Source organism: Chlamydotis macqueenii, chromosome 1 (assembly GCF_036417535.1).
Source record: "Chlamydotis macqueenii isolate bChlMac1 chromosome 1, bChlMac1.mat, whole genome shotgun sequence".
In the NCBI taxonomy this organism is placed as follows: domain Eukaryota; kingdom Metazoa; phylum Chordata; class Aves; order Otidiformes; family Otididae; genus Chlamydotis; species Chlamydotis macqueenii.
The window spans coordinates 121,016,345-121,034,742 of record NC_141556.1 but is presented as its reverse complement, the minus strand read 5'-3'; the positions used below and the strand labels follow the sequence as shown (position 1 = coordinate 121,034,742).

General features: G+C 40.7%; 1 protein-coding gene and 1 long non-coding RNA gene across 6 annotated transcripts; one reads left to right on the top strand and one right to left on the bottom strand.

Moving 5' to 3' along the window:
* Positions 1-589: 589 nt before the first annotated feature.
* On the bottom strand, positions 590-2,847 carry LOC147602261 (uncharacterized). Its single transcript, XR_015261022.1, has 2 exons — positions 1,100-2,847; positions 590-989 (listed from the first exon to the last, which is right to left on the bottom strand). It is a non-coding gene; the product is annotated as an uncharacterized LOC147602261 (long non-coding RNA).
* A 169-nt stretch (positions 2,848-3,016) lies between these two features.
* Positions 3,017-18,168, top strand: U2AF1 (U2 small nuclear RNA auxiliary factor 1). 5 transcript variants are annotated; one of them, XM_086765941.1, is made up of 10 exons: positions 3,071-3,194; positions 4,047-4,581; positions 5,672-5,759; positions 8,572-8,638; positions 9,453-9,519; positions 12,942-12,991; positions 13,610-13,708; positions 14,898-15,031; positions 15,375-15,467; positions 17,913-18,168. In XM_086765941.1, exons 6-10 carry the CDS (start codon positions 12,962-12,964, stop codon positions 18,049-18,051), a joined length of 495 nt encoding a protein of 164 aa, XP_086622067.1. In that variant the 5' UTR covers positions 3,071-3,194; positions 4,047-4,581; positions 5,672-5,759; positions 8,572-8,638; positions 9,453-9,519; positions 12,942-12,961; the 3' UTR covers positions 18,052-18,168. The 5 variants fall into 5 exon arrangements, with proteins under 5 accessions (XP_086622042.1, XP_086622049.1, XP_086622067.1 ...); XM_086765932.1 differs by lacking the exon at positions 8,572-8,638; XM_086765916.1 differs by lacking the exons at positions 4,047-4,581; positions 8,572-8,638 and having other exon boundaries at positions 3,017-3,194.
* The last annotated feature ends 230 nt before the right edge of the window (positions 18,169-18,398 follow it).

Sequence of the window (18,398 nt, the reverse complement as noted above, 5' to 3'; positions counted from 1 at the left end):
ACCTGTGCAGTTTCATGACCAAGTGTAGTCCTGGTTCTAGGACTACTGTCTCACAAAACTGAGAAAAAATATTACTAGTCAAGCAGGCCCTCCCCAGCCAACCACGACCAGCGCCATAGCAATTCCACAAGCCACAAAGCAAAACTCCATGCAATATTCTCTTTCCGCTCATAGTCCTTAATGAGTTATTTTAGGCATCTGCTTTTGCTGGAGGCACCATAAGATTTCTGCTTGTCACGTATAAAGGCTTATTTCCAGCATGGGAGCAGCTTTTTTGTCTTTTCTAATAGCATCCCCATGTCAAGGTACCTGTCTGTGAAACGTGGATCCCAGAGTCAGCAGACTTCAGCACAACAACTGCCTTACAGAGTGTCGAAGTTAAAGCCATGCTCTGGAAAATGTTTCTTGGTCTCAGCAGTACACCCCACAAGCTAGAGCAAACGGAAATCTAAAGTGAATTGGGTCTTTACAAGATATGGAGTGAGAACCCAGTGCATTTCAGATAGTGAAAACAGATTTTAATTCCTCAGGAAAAATATATTTCAACATATTTTAGCTGAAGGCTTTAACAAAAACATTAAAGCAAAAATCAATGCAATTTTGTACTGTTTATTATATAAAGCATATATTCTGTGAACACACGTTACAGGCTGCTCTCAGTGATGAATGACAATCACCCGGAACAACTCCTTTGTCAGAGCTCATTGCAGGCCACTGCTTGACGACCTGGGCTAAATCAAGCCTCACGGCAGGTTCCCACCAGGTGACTGAGCTGACGTAGCAGCACACTGCTATGGAAAGGGACTGTCCCATTCCTTCGTCATCCTCGCTCCAAGCTACAGCAGTCTTGATCTTCCCTTGCGCTAGCTCTGGCACTCCTTGAAACGCTCGGGGAGCTAGTTCAGTTCGCTACAGGAGCAGGAAATCACTCTTTTATTTGCAGGGTTTGGCTTCTGCTGGTTTAGTGAGTTTAAACTGCAGCAGTAAGCCTAGGCAGGAAGTAGACCAACAGTGAGCAACTGAAGCAAAGAAAGTACATCCTCTAACACACAAGCCTTATTGGGCACATCCACTGCAAGGCAAATCTAAGCAGCAGTACCTGATCTCTGGTAACAAGATCTTCTCAGATTTTCCCAGGGATTTCTCCTTCTAACACCTGGAACAAAATTGTGAATTTGAAGGGAAGCAGGAGGAAGGAGTGAAGGGAAGTTAATCTGTCTGTATGCAGTAGAGGTTCTAGCAAAAAGCTTTTGTCATCTCAATAAGGAGCAGCGGAGAGCAGGTGAGCTTTATATCCCAAAAGAGTATGTGCAGAAGGAACACGGCAGGCCATACAGCAGTGCCAAGAGGAATGTCCTTGTCCTGTGATGGGTCATGCAGTCTGAATCAGCTCAAACCAACTGAGGAATTCCAGGGGGCGACTTAGAAAGCAACCAGACTTCCTTCACTGGGTGTAACTATGTCAAAGCAGTGGAACACTACTAAAATTGCCATTCCATTTCTAAAGTAGATGAATTTTTAAAATCCTTCAGAGTCAGACAGAAAAACATCCGGCTTACTTCCTCAGAACTGGACTTGCTGTTAAGTTTCAATCGTACTATGCTGGGGCACAATGCAGGGAGCACTTGTGCTTGCGAAAACTCCTATTGTCTACAATGGGGGCTGTGAACACTACGTGAAATAAAGCATATTTGTAAATGTTTCAGGGAATTCCAAAATATCTAAGAGGCGAGTTTTACTTGTAATACACAGGGTGCTCCGTCTTTGTTTTCAGCACCAACAAAATGAGCAATTTCACTTTCCTGCAATGATTTTCAGACTGGAACACCACTGTTGTCACAAATGCTGATCAGGCTGTATAGTATCAGAGTTTTCCACAGATATTCCTACTCCATTTCAAAAATTTCAATTCATTCGGTTCAGATTTGCAGCTTTTGGCCTGTAATTCCATGAAGCTTCCCAGAAGGACCAGAAATAATTTGGTCCTACCCTCCACTCTGCTTTTAATTAAATGCGCCTTTTTCTCTGCAGCTCATCCAACTTTTATATAAACTCCTTCAGAACCTGCACCTTCCTGCCTTTGAGCAATTATTTATTCCAGCACTTGAAGCCAGAGTAACAAAGGTCTAATTTGGATTTCTTGTCAGTGTCCTTTGTACCGATGACTAATTGCAGAAAGACTCTTTAGCTTCTAAGCAGCATCCTTATATTCGCCACAATCATACAAACTTCTCTTAACCCTGTGCCCCAGCAAACCCTTCTCTCATGTCTGCCTTCAGTCTCTTACTTTTCAGACTGCCATCTTTTGAGTTGTCATGCCCTTTAGCCATGTGCTTCAGTATCGATCAGAAGTCTTGCAATTTCCTTGAACTACTGGCTGAGTTTCTTCTGCTCTGAGCTTACTCTGGGAACATACAGATTGATGCCGAAGTTTTCTTATGACTCCCTGATGGCCACGCCACACTGCAGAGCGAGAGGGGGGTGTAACTCAGAAGTCTGGGCACACACCTGGACATGGACGCACAGTACACTTCAGTAATCCCCCCAGCTGGGAGAGCATAACGTGCTTTACAACTGATGCAACACTCCCGACGACACACACGCCAGTCTCGGCGGGCACAGGCGAGGCCCCGGCTTCCCACAGGGCAAACTCCATTCTGCCACGGGCCGCTCACTCCCCGGTGGGCAACTTGGCGCCCCTCCCCAAAAGGCCTCACGCCTCTCCCGGACTCTCGCGGTGAAGAACACCGCTCTTCCCTCTGCTCCGCCGAAGGCAGGCCTCCAGCCCCGCCAGCGGCCCCCAGACACCGGCCCGGCGCAGGGTTGGTGTGGGGGGGAACGACCGATCCTGCTCCGCTACGGCTCAACGGCCCCCACCGCACCGCCCCCGCATGCGCATGCGCGGCAACAGCACCGCGTGGCGCGAGCGGGGCCCGCGCGCCCTGTCCGCCCCGCCGGAGGGGGAGGGGGAGAGGGAGGAGGCCCCCACCGCTCCCCCAATAAGGGGGCTGGCGGCCCCGCGCGCACGCGCAAAGAGCCGTGCCCCCCCCGCCCCCCCCCCACCCGCGGGGTTCGGTAGAAGTGTTTCCGGCGCGGCGGCTGTGACGTGTGCGGTCGGCGCCGGGCTGTCCGGCGGGCGGGCGGTGGGAGATGGCGGAGTATCTGGCCTCCATCTTCGGCACAGAGAAGGACAAGTGAGTGGCCCATCTCCCCTTTCCCGCGCCGCTCCGGCACCCCGGGGCGGGGGGGGGGAGCTGGAGGGCGACCGGTGGCGGGGGCGGCCCGTTCGGATGGTGGCGGTCAGCCGCTCCCCCCCTCCCCTCCTCCGCGAGGAGGCGGGGGGGTGGGGGGCGGCCCGTTTCTTCCACTCCCGCCTCGGAGGCCTGCCACACCACCGGGGCCGGGGCGCGCGCCCGGGAGGCTTACCTCCCCCCCCCCCCCCCACAATACCTTCCCCGTCCCCCATCCCCACCGCGCGCAGGAACGTGGCGGCGCGCGGCCGCGGGGGAAGAGGAAGCGAGGCGGGCGCGCTCCCATTCCCCCCCCCCCCCCCCCCGGCACCGCGGCGCGGCCCTCCTCCCCTCCCCCCATCTTGCTGGAGCGCGCGTGCGCGCGCCGCCAGGGACGGGGAAGGAGGGGAGGGGGCGCGCGCGCCTCTCGCCGCGTGGGGGCCTGCGCGTGCCCGCGCTGCCGGCACCGCCCATGCGCTTCCCTCGCCTCTCCCCTCTCGGGCCGGGCCGGGTCTGTTCTCCCCGGGGCCTCCCTCCTCCCCCTCTCCTCTCCCTCCCTCCTCCCTCCCGGCCGCCATGCGGGTGTGCCCGCGCCTCATGGCGCGCTGCCGTCCCCCCGCCCTCCCCACCTCCTCCCCGGCGGCCGCGCTTCTCCGAGAACGGCCGGGGCCGCTGGGTTGCCGGGCTTCCCGCCGCCCCCTGCCAGAAAAGGGCCGCCCCCTTCCCCTTTTGTTCGCGTCTCTGCGCCTTGCAGCAGCCCGAGAGCTTCCGCTCTGCTGCAAGGACAGCGACCGGTTATTTCTCCCCCCTCCCCAGGGTGCGGAGGATTTCCCCGACTGCTGCATCCTGATCCTCAGGCTTCTGCCTGCAGCCTTCCACGCGTCGGGAACGCCTCTAGTTTCTCTGGTTGTTGGAAGCGTACTTACAAAACCCTCCTAACGAAAATTTGGTCACCGTCGGCCTGACCAAACCAACGTGTTTTTCCGCTCGTAAAAATGAAAGGGGCTATCGGTGTGCCGCTGGACTAATTTACACTTGTCAGCCCCCGGCCATGAGGCTTCTGTTTTCCTTCCGCTTTGTAGCGCTACATGCCAGTTCCAATTCACTCGTCTGTCAGAAAAGCAATTTCGGAAGCCTCTCTTGAGCTCTGTTACTGTAGCATCCCTTCTGATGTAATGCATTACAGTTTAACAGTATTGGTACATGCCAGTACTGCAGGCACAAAACTCCTGTGCTGATGTTATTTTCTATTAAAAAAACAAGCAGAACTCTCCAGAAGGTGTTGGAGGTGCAATTGGAAATTTTATAGTTAGGGTTTTCTTTTGTTTCAGGATAGAGTTCAGAAAAGACAGTAAGTATATTGTAATGCTACATATATATTTTTTAAAATGTTCTGAAGAGTAAGCATGTTACAATTTCACAGTAGAATGTTTTATTAGATATCAGATATGCTTTAGTATTTTAATATTTCTCCCTTCCATGAGTTGGTTACACAGGATTGTGGAAAGAATTGGTGTTAACTATGAGCAAGGGAATAATAATCTTTCTTCCAGGAGAATTCTTATATTTCACTTACCCATATATAGCCTGTAATAGTTTTCTTGCCCTTCAGAATTTTGCTTTCAGTTTTCCCAGTCAAGGTAACTAAACTCCTTTATGGTTTTCTTTCATCGTTCCATGTGAATTACACTTATATGTGGGAGTTTTATTGGCATTCCTAAACCAGCATAGTTTTGAAGGTGTCGTGAGATGATAGTTAATTCAATAAAAGCTTGTGGTTTAAAAAAAAAAATTAAATGCTTCCTTTTAAAATTATAACTACATTCATGGAAATGACTTAATTAAATGAATTTCTTTTTCCCATGTGTATTCTCTCTGTAACATGATTTTTCTCTTATCTGAATTATGTCGAATATTGTGTTGGCAGCAGTCTGAATTAGCCTTAGAGTATAACTTTAAACAGGTGGTTTATAAAACATTAGGTGGGTGCAACTGTATCAACTTTAAAGTAGGTTATATTGCCTAGCCTAGGGGGTTGCATGAACTAAGACATAACCATATAGCTCCTAGTGTAACTTTTCGGACTGTTTTTCAGATTATTTCCCATCCTATCACCTAGTGAAACCAATAGAAAAATAAGAATGGAGAACCGGAAGGGTAAAACAGTAGTGATCCCTTCTGTCTGTGGTGGTGTCATGAATACATTTTGGGGTTGAGTAGTGGGTGAAATTGATTAGATGACTTGCTGTAAATTAGGGGTAAAGAGGAATGAATATGAACAGATTTGCTGTAATGTTTTCCTATACTGTTTTGATTTTTTTTTTTTTCTGTGTTACTTCTCCACATCAAGATAAAGGCATTTAGGGCATATATTTTATAGGAATTGCATATTAATGTCTTTCTGTTCTGGTAAGTAACTACTTTGGGTTTTTTGCTTGCAGAGTCAACTGTTCATTTTATTTCAAAATTGGAGCTTGTCGTCATGGAGACAGATGTTCGCGGTTGCACAACAAACCAACATTTAGCCAGGTTTGTTTTCATTTTGTTTTCTCTTTCTTGTGGAAGTATATCCTTGCTTCTTTAAAACGTAGATCCTGAGGTACAAGTGAATAATTGCCAAGCTCCAGATTAACTAGTTCACTTTTGGCCCCAGTTTATATGGGTTTTTGCTTTTTTTGGGGGTATTCCATTTACTTCTCCCAGCATTTCTAATTATCTCCTGTCACCCTTAATGGCTGCAGGAAGCGATGCTGTTGTAAGCTTGCCTGTAGTAGAGACCAACCAGTGCTAACTTTCAGGTGAGTGTGCCTTCTCAGTGGTGTTCAGGCACTTAAACCATCCCAGATTTTTTTTAATCACAGACAATGGCAACATGTTCCACCTATCTCAGAGGTGTGAACTTAAGTCTTTTATACATATGATAGAGGAAAACTAATTAATAGATAAAAGCTACTCATCTGTCCTTACCTTTGCTCTCTGGCCCAGGCTCTTAAGAGTAACTTACATCTTTCTTTTGAAAGTGGAAGAATTGTTTCTTGAAAAAAACTTGCCTGGTTGCTGAGGGTATATGTGTCAGGTGACTTGACATATTATTTAATCTTTGGCTATGTGAATATCATTAGAGACATGATGCGTGACTGCATGTCTGCCAAAAAAAAAAGGTGCAGTGGGTGATAGGGTCTTTGTTATTATAAGCTCTGTAGCTTTCAGAAAGTACGTTCCTGGAGAACTGTATGCTCTGCCACTTTCTGTCACTGCTGATTGTCAAGGTATACAGGTAAACAGATTTCTTTGGGAATATTACGTATGATAAGTAGTGCCTATGAAAAGCTGCTGCATTATCAGCAGTTTTGCCTACAGAGGTAAACTTTACATAGCAGTGGAGTCCTCTGTACATTCATTTTGGCTAACTTGGAGCAGAATTGATGAGAGTGGTGGACCGGTGTTGCTTTGGGGAGAATTAGGGGGACAAGTACTATGCACATGACTGGAATTCAGAGCAATGATGTTCATGAAGTTAAACTTTGCGAGTGCCTGAGTGGGCGAGGGGAGTTTTGCAGGGGGAGGACTGTTTAGGTTACTGATCGGTAGGGACAACTGCTGGTGCTTCATCTACAAAAACAGTTTTCCACTCCTGGGAACTTAATATTTTTTAATGTAGATATTGTATGTCAAAAAGAACATTGTCCATTTTCAAGACTACTCCATGTTGCTGACCTACATGGAGAGTATTCTGAAATGTGATTGGTTGTTTAGAGACCTGAATTTAGGTCATTGGCTACTAGAAAATATTTCTAAGTTAAACAACTTCCACAGTAGTTGTCTTTAAAAAAACCAAACCATCAAAAACTAAACTATACCTTTTTTTACAAAAAAAAATTCACATGCAATGACGATTTCGTCTGTCAGTGCAGTCTTTAGCTTTGCTTTAGAAACTGCGATTAGCAATGCCAGCTGAAGTGGGTCATCAGGGCATGTTGGATTCATCCAGTGGTGTCTGGGACTGCTAAAGGATCCAACCTGGCAGATGTACTGTATTGTAACATCTCTGCCGTACCTGGCAGATGTGTAGGGTTCACTACAGAAATCTTTACTTGTATGCAGACTGATAATCAGCTGTGATAGAATATAGAAGAGCATCTACCTTGTTAATGGGAAGTTACCAGCACGGTGTTTTTATCTTGTGTGGCTATTGCTGATGCAGCCACTCTATGGAAGAGCTCTGTTAGGAGAGGTCCTGCAATCGAGGGTGATCAAATTACCACCAATCAGCAGAAACGCTGTATATGCGTGTTTCTGGCTCTCTCCAATTGTAGGCTAAAACAGTTTGGTTTTTTGTTTGTTTTGGTTTTTTTTAAACGTGAGACACAGAAGCGCAAAGCTTTGGTTGGTATGACCATAGCCATTATGAAACAAGTGTGTGATTTTTGTATGTGATGTTAGATTGCTGCCCACTTAACATGTAAAACATGTAGGTATGACATTGCTGCTCCTGTGATTTCTTTAAGCTATGACTTTTTACTGTGACTAATAATAATGTGTAAGATAACTTTACTTGGGGATTGCAATTCATACTAACTAACATTGAACTTGTACTTTAAGTAATCAGATTTTAATTTTTGAGCTGCTTACAGTGATATGGACGTTTGGAATTTTTTTGTAATATTAGTTTACTAACTTAAACATGGTTTGTTTTTTCAGACAACTTGATTTTAAGAAGAACGGTACAAATGTAAGGTTTCAAGTCTGCCTGGGCTAATTCTTCAAGTAAAAAGCAGAAGGGCTAAAAGGATATTGCCCTTGTTTGAAGGATCGGAAACATGTGAACCTATGACGCTATTATATTATTTAAACAGAAATTCCACCAAGAAATTCCTAATGCACAAAATGAGACGTAGCTCTTGCCTGAAAACCTTACTGTCTGGTGTAACATTTTAGACTCTGTGGCATTATGTAGTATATGCTGTGCACATAACACTTTTTTTCTTTTTTTCTTTTTTTTTTTTTCCCCTTCCTAGATGTAGAATAATGAATCTGGTCTTAAAAGCTAGACATCTCCGTGATATCATGTAGTTTGACATTTTAGGTTACTGTGCCTCACAATTCCCATTTTGAGGATAGCTGTTGAGACAAATGCAGCTCTTTCTTGGTGGTTAATTAAAACTGTTTTCATAATATGATGGTCTGGATGCAGTTTTGGAAGATATTCTGCAAATACAAAAGGAAGTCTTGAGAATAAAATATTACTTCTAGCTGTTTGCAAACAAGTTGTCTCTTTGCAATTGTCTATTATATGCACAGCAGCCAGTAGAATTCCCCTTTTTATTTTTTTTCCCCGCAGACCATCTTGATTCAAAACATCTATCGTAACCCCCAAAACAGTGCACAGACGGCTGACGGCTCACACTGTAAGTCCCACAGTTGGAGAAATTTTTTTAAAGAATGGTGTTAAAGAGCCCACTCCTAATTATGAGAAAATAATGTTGGCTTCTGAGCTGCTGACATAAAGCTGTTGCAAACAGGACAAGTGATGGAACTCTTCTTGCGCATAGATCAAGAACTTGTCAAATGTGTGCAATTCAGAATGCAGAATTGACTGCATAAATGGACTTGATGCAGATTTTTTTTTTGCACTGCAAAGTGAAACTTGATTTCTCAGTAACACTGCATTCTTTTTAAAGGGTTAGCCTGCAGACATTTCTCAAATTCTTGATTTAACAAAAAAAAAAAAATAGGGGTATATGTGATGCACGGTAAGTTTCCCAAAACTGTGGGTTTTCTTTCATCTTAACTTTTTTAGGAAAATGGAGATTTCATGTTATGCTGTAATTATTGTATTGCTTCCTTTCCTGGGGTTTTGCTATTAAGTAACTATTCAGTAGCACCAAATTAAAAAAAAATTACTATGCTTGTAATTTGAATACCGTGTCTAGATGCCATCTATTACATACCTGCTTGAAATCATGCAAAACCCATCTATATTAATATTTGTGAATAAAATCTAAAAAAAAAAAATACAATAATGGAGTATCATGAGATCTCTATTACTTTACAGTGTTAGGTTGATTCAGAAAGGTCACCAGCTAAGAGAAAGTTCTCCTTCTTGGGAGAGAATAACCACCTCTCTTTCAGCACAGACTCGGCTAAAGCGACCCTAAAGGAAACCGGTTTCTTGTTAAAATTATTTTCCATAATATAAAGTTGTTGCGTTTTGTATTTCAGACCATTGCCCTCTTGAACATTTACCGTAACCCTCAAAACTCTTCCCAGTCTGCTGACGGTTTGCGCTGTAAGTTCATACAAGTTCCTTCACTGGTTCCCTGGGCTTGATTGTCAGAGCTCAGTGTCGACTTAAGCTGGTCTACCATTTTAGTTTAACAGATCAAACTGACCACGTTTTGTTAAATGTGTCTAAAACAAACACATTAAAAAAAAAAAAAAAAAAACAAAAAACCAAAAACAAGAAAACCTCCCCAAAACCTCAATTTTTTTTTTGTCCTGCTCACCTTCCTCTCTATTCCCAAAACTGTGAGGGGAATCCAAATATCATCTATTAAATCAAAAAGGATTGAAATTGTACTTTCCCTGTAAAGCAGTCTTGGTTGCACCGCTTTCTTCCCTCTGCCTTTCTCCCTGCCAGTTGCCTTCATCCTAGGAATGTTTTTCTGTATTTTTTTGTGCTAGCCATTAGGTTACACTGTCTAAAAGAGCAGGCTAATGACATATTGACTTCATCCAGAACAAATTTTCTGTTCTGTAAATGTTAAGAGAACTTGAATTTTAAACTTTTCAGACTGCATGCAGAGATTTGTCCTAGGTTAATGCAGCTTCCATTTAGAGTCTGCTTTGGAAGAATACACTTTGACTGACAAGCACTTCCCTTCTGGCAGCTGTCCTTTTTGGATAGGTGCATGGTTAAAATTCCTTCCGTGCTTTTACAATTGCAATTCCAAAACCAAGTTGCATATTTACCTAGGAAAATATACTTATAAAAATACTTTTGAGGAGGGGAAGGCATTTGGATATGGTCATGAACTAATTTAATGACTCCTTATGAGGTAGGAATGGGCGTAAGAAAACACACCTACTGTGAGACTGGCAGAAGTTAAATGACCAGGATTGTTGATCTGCGAGTACTGATATATCATTGTGATTGAATCATCAATATTAGAACAAGACTTAAAAAAAATAAAACCAAACCAACCAGTTTTAAGACCAAAAAGGATCGGTGTTATTTTCTAACTAATATTTCTTGTTGAAGTGAATATTGATTGTGTGGTAATAAAGCTTTGTTTGGCTATTCCTTTTTTTGACTGTTGGATTATAGACTAGTTCAGATTAGTTACCAGCATTTGATTAGATGTACTTTGTGAAATCAGCCACTAACTTAAAAGTCAACACTGTCTCTTCTGCTTCTAAAAGTAATAATGGCCCAATTTAAATAATTTGAGTATTTTGTGACACAATCAAGCTAGATACTTAATGAGCTATGTAAGTTTGTCTAGATGCTTAAACAGTTCTATTGGTCTGTAGGCTTTCTTGTTGCAGATGCTTAGTAGTTAACGCTGTTTTAGTAAAACCAAAAGATGTACAGTTGGGTATTTCCACTCTGTCCCCAAATTCTCAATGCGCTGGTAACTAATTTGCACAGAGTTAACAGCAGTTTGGTCTATGGAGCTGTTTATAGAGGATCTGTTCAAGGCTCTTGCAGCTGTACAATCTAGCGTTGTAAATGCCGGTATCCAACTCTAGTTTGTCTTGACAAGTGGGTAGATACTTAACAGAGCCCGGCTGTACCGTTTGTGGTAGAGCTGGAGCTCTGTTGTCAGTAGGTTTGCTGAAATTCCTGGCTCCCTGGTTTTTTGATACTGTCCCTACTTAAGTACTGCATGTATTTTAAATTGATAACTTGGGTAGCTATTTAATGCTTTTGTTGTTGTTGCTTAACTGTCTTCCTTTCTGTTGCCGTCGTAGAGAATTAACCTTAGTTTTGAACAGCAATAGTTTTCCTGAGTATTTTAATTAGTAATTGGGCTTCTCAAGGTTCAGATACCAGTAGCCCTGGAATATGAATGTTTGTAAAGCCTGTGCATATGTATGCTTCCCACTTTGGAAGGACATTCAAGTAGCCATGAACTAACTGTTGCTTACGATCTCCTAATTTGACAATGGAATCTCCTTATAAGTTTTTAGCGCTTGTCCATCTGGTAAAAAGCAGTTATTCCCAGTGTGGTTCACAGAGCCCCTGTCTGTTACCTTAAAAAAAAAAAAAAACAAGCCAAAAAAAACCTAACAAACTTAGGTGTTAGTAAGCTGTTATCAGTGATGTTGGCAGAACCTTGAGAATATAGTTAAGTATTAAACTGTAGAAATACTGGTTTAATGTTTGATATTTCCTTAATTTGCTATATAACCATGGGGAAGAAGAAAGTTCTGAAAAACAAACATATTTCAAATTCAGAAACATTAGCCTAAATTATATGACAAATGCCCCTCTTAGCCTTGTTCAGAAGATGAGCTGAGTGGAAGAAAAGTTATTAGAGTTTCAGAGAGTGTGGCTGGTTAATATTAGAGCCTTTGAAGAAAAATGCAGAATTTGTCCAAATGGTAATATTAGCCAAAAATGACTGAGCCCAAAAGTGGGGGTTTTTTTTGTTTTTTTTTTTCCATAGCAGCCCAAAGTGAATAAACTCTGCTTTGATGGCTCCGTTTCTTGCCTTTCACTTTCTGTGAACTAAAACAGTAGTGTTTGTAATTTAAAGGCTAGAATATTTTATAGCATAAAATGCAGAGTTCATTTTAAAACCGCTCCGCTTGATTTTAATAAACCACTTAACTGCTGAAGAGCTAATACATTAGGCTTTAATGTATATAGCTTAATGTAGTTTAAAATCCTGAAGACTGGAAGAAATAAATACTAGTCATTTTTGTATTCTTAAAGCTTTTAAAAATCAGCCAAACTTGCGTTGTTTTTTATAGCAGCAGGCAAGCAGCGCTCATTTGTAAAGTCCAGCTTGGAGCATGAAAATAATTAACCTGAATATATGGCTGGCTTGTCTTGCACTAAAAGGTGTTCTGCAGGACTACAGAAAAATTAAGTTATATTCAAAATTAAATTAGAAACTTGCTCTCTGTTGCAAAGCATTATGGTACCCCTCTTTGAGGGCACTGAGAAAAGTGTGTCATTTCAATAACTATTTTGAGCAAATTTGAAAAAAAAAAAATCTGGGCTGTTACATTGTGAACTCTCAAATTCTGCTGTATGTGCTGGAGAGGTGGATATGTTAAAGTGAAATTCTGCCTTTAGGAAGAGGAACGTTAAATTGTTACCATACTTTAAAACATGCAAATGTGACAAAGCACTTGCCTTCTGTTTAGGTAAAATTGTTGGGAGATAGAGGGTGGGATTGTATACTAAATTTAAGTGATACTTCAAAGTAATCAACTTCCCCTTCCTTTAAATTTGTGGCATACAAGTTTGTTTTTGATTAAAACTTGTTTTGATTTGATCATGTCAATGTAATGTTTTGACATATTGCTTTGGGGACTCAAAGCTCTTCACACATACTTAATATTCCTATTAGTTAGCTCCATGCTATATGATGTCTTTTGTGCTCCAGACGGCCTCTCTAGATTGTTTTGTAGTATGATCAAAATCTATTTTTCCTTATTTACAGGCTCTAATCAGTATGACTCTTGATTTTTTTACAGGTGCTGTAAGCGATGTTGAGATGCAGGAACATTATGATGAATTCTTTGAGGTATGTATAAGATTAAAAAATGCATTAAAGTGTTTGTGGATTTGTTGACACAAAAAAAATTAGGTTCTGTGTATAGCACAATTAGATGGATTCAGAGAAAAGCACTTGTTTCCTCAGGTGTTCATCTAAAACTTCGAACTTTCAGTGCTAGGTATTTCCTGGTATCACCTTTGATTAGTTTGGTTTTTAATTTACTGTTTATAGTAGACTTTGTTTGAAAATCAGCAACTTATAACGATGTAGCATTTTGATTCCCTAATGCCTTTCTCTTCTGTAAATTTAAAATAAGCTTAATTATTTGTATAAAAGCAAATTAAGTAAAACTATAGCATCAAGGCTTACATGTCAGTGTTTTCAGTGCATCTTATGTATTCTGCAAGTACTGCATACTTAATGTTTTCCATAGATTTTATTGTATCCTGTTAGTGCTGTACTTACAGATGGACAGAGTACAGGCCAAACAAGTACTAATTTTAAAATCAGAAATGTAAAAAAAGGAAGTTTTCTTTTGCTTTTTTCGAAGGAGGGTGTTCTTTTGTACGTACAACAGCTAAATGCAGTACTTCTGTACTTCTAACTAATGTGCTGCAAACTTTTCATTGGTTGCTTTGTGTTTAGGAGGTCTTCACAGAAATGGAAGAAAAATATGGTGAAGTTGAGGAGATGAACGTTTGTGATAACCTTGGAGATCATCTAGTTGGAAATGTATATGTAAAGGTAGGATAAAGAGAGATATGTTTATATAATCAGTAGGGGTGGTCTTTATTGGTTTTTAATTTTAAAAATTAATGTATATGTGTAGATTTTGAGAGAGTAGCCCTTCAGGATATGAGCTCCTCTCCAACTTCACAATATAAAGTAGAATGAAGAATGTGAATGGAATCTGAAAGAAATTTTAAGAGATTATGAGAAGCTTTCTTGATAGTCAAAAATCTGTCCTTTTCATAAGATTTCATAAAGATTTTTTTTTTACATTGTTACAAACAGTTACCACTACTGCATTGTTTAGTTTGTCAGGGGATCTGCCTTCCCACCACACTGCCTTTTAAGCCCTTCATTGTGAGCAGAGATTTATTTGCAACAGGTGTGTTTATTTTAAACAGGTGCATTTATTTTCTAGCTTCCCAGTTAAACAAAACATCTTATAACCAAGTCACATTTGGCAGTAGCTGGGGTGGCTTAAGGTGCAAACTGGAGCACTTAAGTTTGACTCTTAAAAATCATTGGTGTCACTTGAATGTTGAGTACAAAGTTGTCACCTGCAGAAATTTTATTGTGTGTACACAGTGTTGGGGGTGTGTGATGGAGTCTGAATATTTTTACTGTACATTCCCTTAACTGGAAAGTATTTTCACATCTGAAATTCTCAGCTGTGTCAGTCATAATCAGAAATAAAAGCTGTTTTAAAAAATTTTCATGTGGTTAGCTGTGGGAAGGCATTTCAAATTTAAATTTTACATTCATTGTAAAACAATCAGATTCTTGTAAATTCTAATTTAAATGAATAAGAGTTTCAGTTCTCATGCAGATTTCTCTTAATTGCTTGAAAAAATCCATTACATTTGGATCATTATTGTTCTAGAAAGTACTCTTAGTGTTCTCTTTGTTTAAAATTGTACTAAGAAAGCACAGTATCTTCTATCATATACTTTAATACAAGCCACAAAACGTGAAAGACCCAACAGAACATAATTAAGAGAAAATATCAGTGTTGTGATTAGCTCCGAGTCCTAATTAATGAAAAGGTAGTATCTTTACCAGTCCATCTTTGATGGACTGTCCCAGGAACTCTGAAGTAGCCTCCAGTTTGATTACTAGTCCTAAGCCTCAGATATCGCACAACTGATTTGATAGGAATCTTCAGTCTACTTCATGGTAACATGAGAAAATGTTTCTTTGCTTCTAGTTTCGCCGTGAAGAAGATGCGGAAAAGGCTGTGATTGACCTGAACAATCGCTGGTTTAATGGACAGCCCATTCATGCTGAGCTTTCACCTGTGACCGACTTCAGAGAGGCCTGTTGCCGTCAATATGAAATGGGGTAAAAAGTGACTTCCTCTTTGCCCGTGACAGTATCTTTGAAATGCTTGTGCAGACAAGGTGGCTGCTTGGGTGTGGCTTTTATGTGTAGCTTAGTGTAGAAAGAAAACTACTGCAGGTAATGTTGATATGGAGGACCTGCAATCAACCTCTTGACTTTTGCCATCTTTTTAGGATTTTGATCTAGAAGTGAGTCAGTGTCAGTAAATGATGCTTAACAATTTCCTGGTTTTAATGTTAGAGGTGATTAACTTTTACATGGCTAGAGGTCCGCTAGGGCTTAGGGCAAACAGATATGATGTAGGGCTGGGAATTTTAACTGTGTCTCTTGAATTCTGTTTCAGAGAGTGTACACGAGGAGGTTTCTGCAACTTTATGCATTTGAAGCCCATTTCTCGAGAATTAAGACGCGAGTTGTATGGGCGTCGTCGTAAAAAGTAAGTTTGCTTTTAAACACGATTAAAACAGGTAAATTAAGGATCAGTTGCTGAAAATTCTAAAGGCAAATCTTTAAACTTAAGTCCTCTCTTGTTTTTTCTAATGCAGTTCTGACACGTGCCAATGAAAGAGCATCAAGTAAAGCTAGCGAGTGGCCAGTTTAGAACAAAGGAATAGGTCTTTGTTTACAACAGAAAAGTTATGGTGCTTCTTGCCCTGCAGTACTTTGGATGCTGAAGGTTGATGTGGCTTTGAGAAAGCAGGGTTCAAGGAAAAGAATATTCACTGAGTTACTAAGTATGTAGAACCTACCTGTGGTTCAAATCTCCAAACGGCAAAGTGTTAACAGGTGGACGTTATTTGGGAGTATTGCTTTATGCCGCCTTTATTTTATTCACTTCTAAATATATTTGCTCCTGCACTCTGTTAGAAGCAGGCTACTTGGCTAATGGGCATTTTGGCAGGATCAGACTGGCCACTTTCAGCGCTATGCACAATCAGACATAGCTGTAGATGACATTCAAGACCCAACCTTACTTGGTTTTAACAGCTAATGTCTAACTTTTCTAGCCTGTGTTCATTCCTTAGTGTTGTAACGAGCAGTCACTGTATTGAGCTCATGTTTTATTAACACTAGCCTCACAATGTGACCCTTCTTAATAGGAATTCTCAGTAGGGCAAAGAAATAGTAATTTTGCTTAATGGCAAAAAAGATTGTGATAAATACGTTTTATTTTATATTTATATTTCATTATTTATTAAAGTACCATGTATAAAGGCTTTTACCACTGCTGTTGCTATGATACCTGTCTTGTGGGTGGGTCACTTTAAGCTGGATTCTATTTGCTTGCTTTTAGGACCTTGCTGTTTTGGACAGGCATAAAAAATTGTTGAGCTTCCTTTTGTATACATAAATTTTGTAGGGTTTCTTTTTCAAACACAGAAGGAGCCTGGGATTATGAATGTGTTTTTCCTATAAATATCTCTAATTGGCGATGTCTTAGAATTTGTGAGGATTAATTTAACTTGGAAAATGTAGATTGTGTTGCTTAGGCACATGTATTTGGCCTTAATAATTTCCTAAAATATCCCAGTTAATATTAATTTAAACTTAAGCGTAAGCTTTTAAGATGTGTGAGTAATGTATGAAAAAGACAAAGTATGCTCTTGTATTAGCCTTTTGATCACTTTTACGAATCTGAATCTGGAACTCTCGGATGTAGTAAGGCTAATTAAACGGTATCACCTTTTATTGCCAGAAAGATCAGATTTGTGTGTTTAGCTTTGGAAGATGATTGTTTTACCCATAGCCCAATTTCAGTCTGTGGTAAAACAAATAAAAAACTGAATCCTCCATCCAGTTTTGTCTTTATTGGTACTATTTAAATTCTTTGTGCAGCTGTCATAGGTTAGCAGTAAGGGTGGATATATTACAAGAACTGATTTTTTTTTTGTCACTGGGATTTCACAGGTAGATTGTATAAACTAGACTGACCTGGAAATAGTTAAGCATAGAATTAAATATGTGAAAGGTTTTTTTGCGTAGAAAAACAGAGGGTAAACCACAAATAATAGATTAATTCAGTAATTCTGGACAGCACAGTGGTATGCAAGAGTTATGTGTCTATCATAGTAAAATTTGTCACCACACACACTTTGACTCCAAAACATCTCACCATGGAACAACATTCTGCAAACTTAAGACTTATAGCCTTCATTTCCCAGAGCTTTTTAGTTCCTCTGTAATTTCTACACCTATTTAAAACTGTACTGTTTACCTGTTTTATAAAATGCTTGAAAACATTCAAACCACTCTTTTCTTGACAAGTGCCATATAAGCTATAAATCCATAGTAGCTGTCTTTGTTAACTCACATTCTGGGTGGTTTTACCTTTCTTCCTGAATTTAGGTCATCAGCCTCAAGTGCAGGGAAGGTTATTTGCAAATGTTGGTGGCTTCTGGAAGGCGGGCAGGGGGGAGATTTAAAAAAAAAAAAAAACACTGAGCTGTAATTTATAATTCAGTTGATTTAATAGGAGTAGACTTACTGCTGTAAACTTGTGCTGTGTGTTGTTACGAGCTGTTCATAACTGCAAAAACAGGTGTCCTGTTCTCTTGCTGCTTATATTAAACAGCTGTGTAACAGTACATTTGGTTGCTCTGTAGAGCTCTGCCTTTCCTTAAGTTTTGCGCACTCATTACAATGGATGACTGGCAGTGAACAGTTGAGTCTGTTAACGGTATACATTGACTCCTCAGCATTAAGTTTGTTCAGTTTGTAATACATGGTTTTGCAGCCTGAGTGCCAATTTGCCAATCCTTCTAATGCCACGTTGTCTTTCTTCTCCCTCATTGCTTACATCCTTAAGTGTTCCACTGTGTGTTACTGCGAGTAAATTGTTGAATGTGATGGAACAATAAAATGTTCAAACTTCTCTTTGAAGGCATAGATCCAGGTCGAGGTCCCGTGAACGTCGGTCTAGATCCAGAGATCGTGGTCGTGGAGGTGGTGGCGGAGGAGGAGGAGGACGTGAACGTGATAGGAGGCGATCAAGAGATCGTGAAAGATCTGGTCGATTCTGAGCCATGCCATTTTTACTGTATGTCTGCTAGAAAGTGTTGTAGTTTGACCAAACAAGTTCATAATGAGATTTTTTTTAAAGATGGGCTTCTGAATAAAAAATTTGTAGTGATACAGTATTCTTTGTGTAACTTGTTTCTTGTGGGGGGAGTCTTTTTAACTGTCATTCCTCTATCTTGACAAATACCTGGATTAACTATGCCTGAGGGAAAGGTGGTAAATGTATAGGAGGAGCGCCAGTTTTGTTTTGGTTTTTTTTTTATTTGGGTATAATTTGAACTGTTGATGAAAATGTGTGTGTATATAATATAAAATATTATATACATAGTAAAAATAATACTGCTTAAGA